Raw genomic sequence first — 2,932 nt, 5'->3', positions numbered from 1 at the left:
TTTTTTTTTTTTTTTTTTTTTTCTTTTTATCAGGTCACTCAGTTATCTCCAAGAATCTTAAAGGAGGAGGGAATACCTGTCTATCGAGCTGTCCAGCGCAGTGGAGAATTTATCCTAACCTTTCCTAAGGCCTATCACTCTGGGTTTAATTGTGGTTTCAACTGTGCGGAAGCAGTAAATGTTGCACCAGTTGATTGGCTGGTGCATGGACAGAATGCAGTGGAAGGCTATAGCAAGCAGCGGCGAAAGAGTTCATTGTCACATGACAAGCTGCTTCTTGGAGCAGCTATGGAAGCTGTTTATTCCCTCTGGGAGCTTTCACTTTTCAAGAAGAAAAATCCTGTGATTGCGAGATGGAAAAGGTTTTGTAGTGAGGATGGATTGCTTACGAAGTCAGTCAAGGTGATTCTGATTCTCTGTTCTTTTTCGTGTGCTTACATATGCATGTATAATATGTTACATTTCATAGATAATATGTTACATTTCATAGATTGACAATTATCTTCTTAAGTAATTGTCTAATAGTCCACCTGATTGTTGATAAGATTGAATCAAACATTTTAATGGGACTAACATAGCTGATGTTAGCAGAAGCGGGTGCAGATGGAAGAAGAAAGACTAAACAACCTTCAAGACGGTTTTAGCTTGCTTAAGATGGAGGGTGATTTTGACATTAAGAGAGAACGAGAGTGCTTCTTGTGCTTCTATGACTTGCATATGTCTGCATCAAGCTGCAAGTGTTCCCCCAACCGGTTTGCATGTCTTACTCACGCCAAGGATCTTTGTTCATGTGAAAATAAGGAGAGATTTGTCCTAATTCGCCACACCTTGGATGAGTTACGGGCATTGGTCAAAGCTCTAGAAGGGGATCCCGATGCCATAGACGAATGGGCAAGTAAATGCCGTGACCAGTATCCTTCACATCATCAGAGAGTAAAAGAATATTCTTACTTCCAGGCTAGCTCATTTTCAAAGAGCCGTGGTTCATCAAAAGCACAGCAACGAGAGCTTTCCGAACACTTACAAAGTGATCTAACTACAAACAAGGAAGTTCAGTTGAAACAAGATGGTGATCAAAATGTAAACTGCATCACTGATAAGTCAGCTGTCACGGATGTAAAACTTGGCGAGGGAGGTAAGTTTGACGAGAAGAAGATTTCGGTTGAATCTCAAAATCCACATTCAGTTTCAGATGTAGGATGTAGCGACATGGCGAAGAAAGCAGATGGTTGTTTAGAAGGGAAGGACCAAGAAGCTGCAACCAATAAGCTACGTCACTCTGTTGAGCTCTTGAGCACTGGATCTCTCGTTGTTAAAAAGCTCTGGTGCAGTAAACAAGCCATATACCCAAAAGGTGAGATGAATTGAGGATTTTTTGGTGAGCTTTGTACTTTAGCATTTTTTGTGCCTTCTAAGACTTTTGCTTTTGAATGAATGTTGCAGGGTTCAAGAGCCGTGTTAAGTTTTTAAGCGTGCTTGACCCAACAAAACTAACCAACTACATCTCAGAGGTTCTGGATGCAGGGCTTCTTGGTCCATTGTTCAGGGTACACTATTTATGTAGTGGTTTCGAGATTATAAGTTAAATCTGTTTATCAGTCATAACAAATATAGGAAGTAAGTTACTGATCCATCAGTATTATTTCCAGGTCTCAATAGAAGATTACCCCACTGAGAATTTCTCGAATGTATCTGTTGAGAAGTGCTGGCAAATGGTGACACAAAGGCTCAAACTCGAAATTATCAAGAGATGTGATCAACCAGTGAGCTCTTTGACCTCTTTACAACCTTTGGAGAGTATAAGTGGGCATGAAATGTTTGGATTTTTCTCCCCGCATGTCATTAAGGTAACAATTAATTTCCCACACATAGCCATAAAACTATGTTCTTCTGAACCTTCTTGCGGTGAAAAGATTCATCCTTTTTTTATGTTTGTTGGATGAGAAGCTCCCATCTTCTGTTTTAGTCTCCTTGAGCATATTCCTTACGTTTGCATGAAATTTGCATATTTTCTTTCATTTTATCTGCAAGTGTTCTAGACTGAAAGTTAACATTGTGGATAGGTGGTTGAGGCTCTTGATCCGAAGCATCAATTGGAGGAGTATTGGAACCAAAAGGCAGCGAAACTGTTTGGTGCTGAACCAACAAAGGAAGAAGAAAAAGATGAGACAGAGAAAGGAGGGGCTTCAGATCCCTCTTTGGACCGAGACACAAGGCTTTTGCGTGGACTGTTGAAGAAGGCGACACCTGAAGAATTAGTTATGATGCATGGACTTCTGTGCGGTGAGGCACGCAACACCGAGCTCACGGAAGAGCTCTCTACTTTGGTAGATAAGATGGAGAAAAGTCCTTGACGACTGAGCAAGCAGATAAACACACACTAACACCCTTTGAAGTTGATTGTGTTTGTTGTTCCTTTGTTCTGCTTCAGTTAATCTGTATAAGTCGAGAAATCTAGAGAGGCAACAATATAAAAATAGACAGAAGGGGTTACTTCGTTGACATGTCTTTCCTTTTTACTAAAAAAAGGGATTAGGGAATTAATGATTGTATTGTATTTGCATTTGCACTATTTTATTTGCTTATTTGTACCAGTTTCAATTGAAGAAAAAGAAAAAGCTTTTTACTATTTATTAGTAGACGATTTCAAACAAAAACCAGAATAAACTTGAACTGTATATTATCTTTTTAACAAACCTGTATGAGCTGTATTAACAAATAAAAATAACAGACTTGGAGTGTTGTTTGCTTTTGTTTTAAAGAAGAAAAAAACATGCACAAATTCGAATTCAGAGCCTAATCATTCCACACAGTACTTTGGACTAGAACGATAATATGTCTTTTTAAATCTTTGGCTTGGAAAGAAGCAATGTGTAGAAATCTAAATCTGTACAAAGAGGAGAAACTTTAAGTGAGATCATCCTCGTCGAGA

General features: G+C 39.0%; 1 protein-coding gene across 3 annotated transcripts in view; it reads left to right on the top strand.

Annotated features, from left to right (window-relative positions):
• LOC104731489 (probable lysine-specific demethylase JMJ14) overlaps positions 1 to 2,629 on the top strand; it is a 5,291-nt gene extending 2,662 nt beyond the window's left edge. For all 3 annotated transcript variants that reach the window (XM_010450870.2, XM_010450869.2, XM_010450868.2), the window contains 5 exons: positions 34 to 402; positions 592 to 1,354; positions 1,444 to 1,547; positions 1,650 to 1,847; positions 2,064 to 2,629. In XM_010450870.2, coding sequence (XP_010449172.1) covers positions 34 to 402; positions 592 to 1,354; positions 1,444 to 1,547; positions 1,650 to 1,847; positions 2,064 to 2,354 — 1,725 coding nt within the window. In that variant the 3' untranslated portion in view covers positions 2,355 to 2,629. The remainder of the gene's footprint in view (positions 1 to 33; positions 403 to 591; positions 1,355 to 1,443; positions 1,548 to 1,649; positions 1,848 to 2,063) is intronic.

Source organism: Camelina sativa, chromosome 12 (assembly GCF_000633955.1).
Source record: "Camelina sativa cultivar DH55 chromosome 12, Cs, whole genome shotgun sequence".
Taxonomy (NCBI): Eukaryota; Viridiplantae; Streptophyta; class Magnoliopsida; order Brassicales; family Brassicaceae; genus Camelina; species Camelina sativa.
The sequence above is the reverse complement of the archived record's forward strand: the minus strand, read 5'-3'. Positions and strand labels throughout refer to the sequence as shown.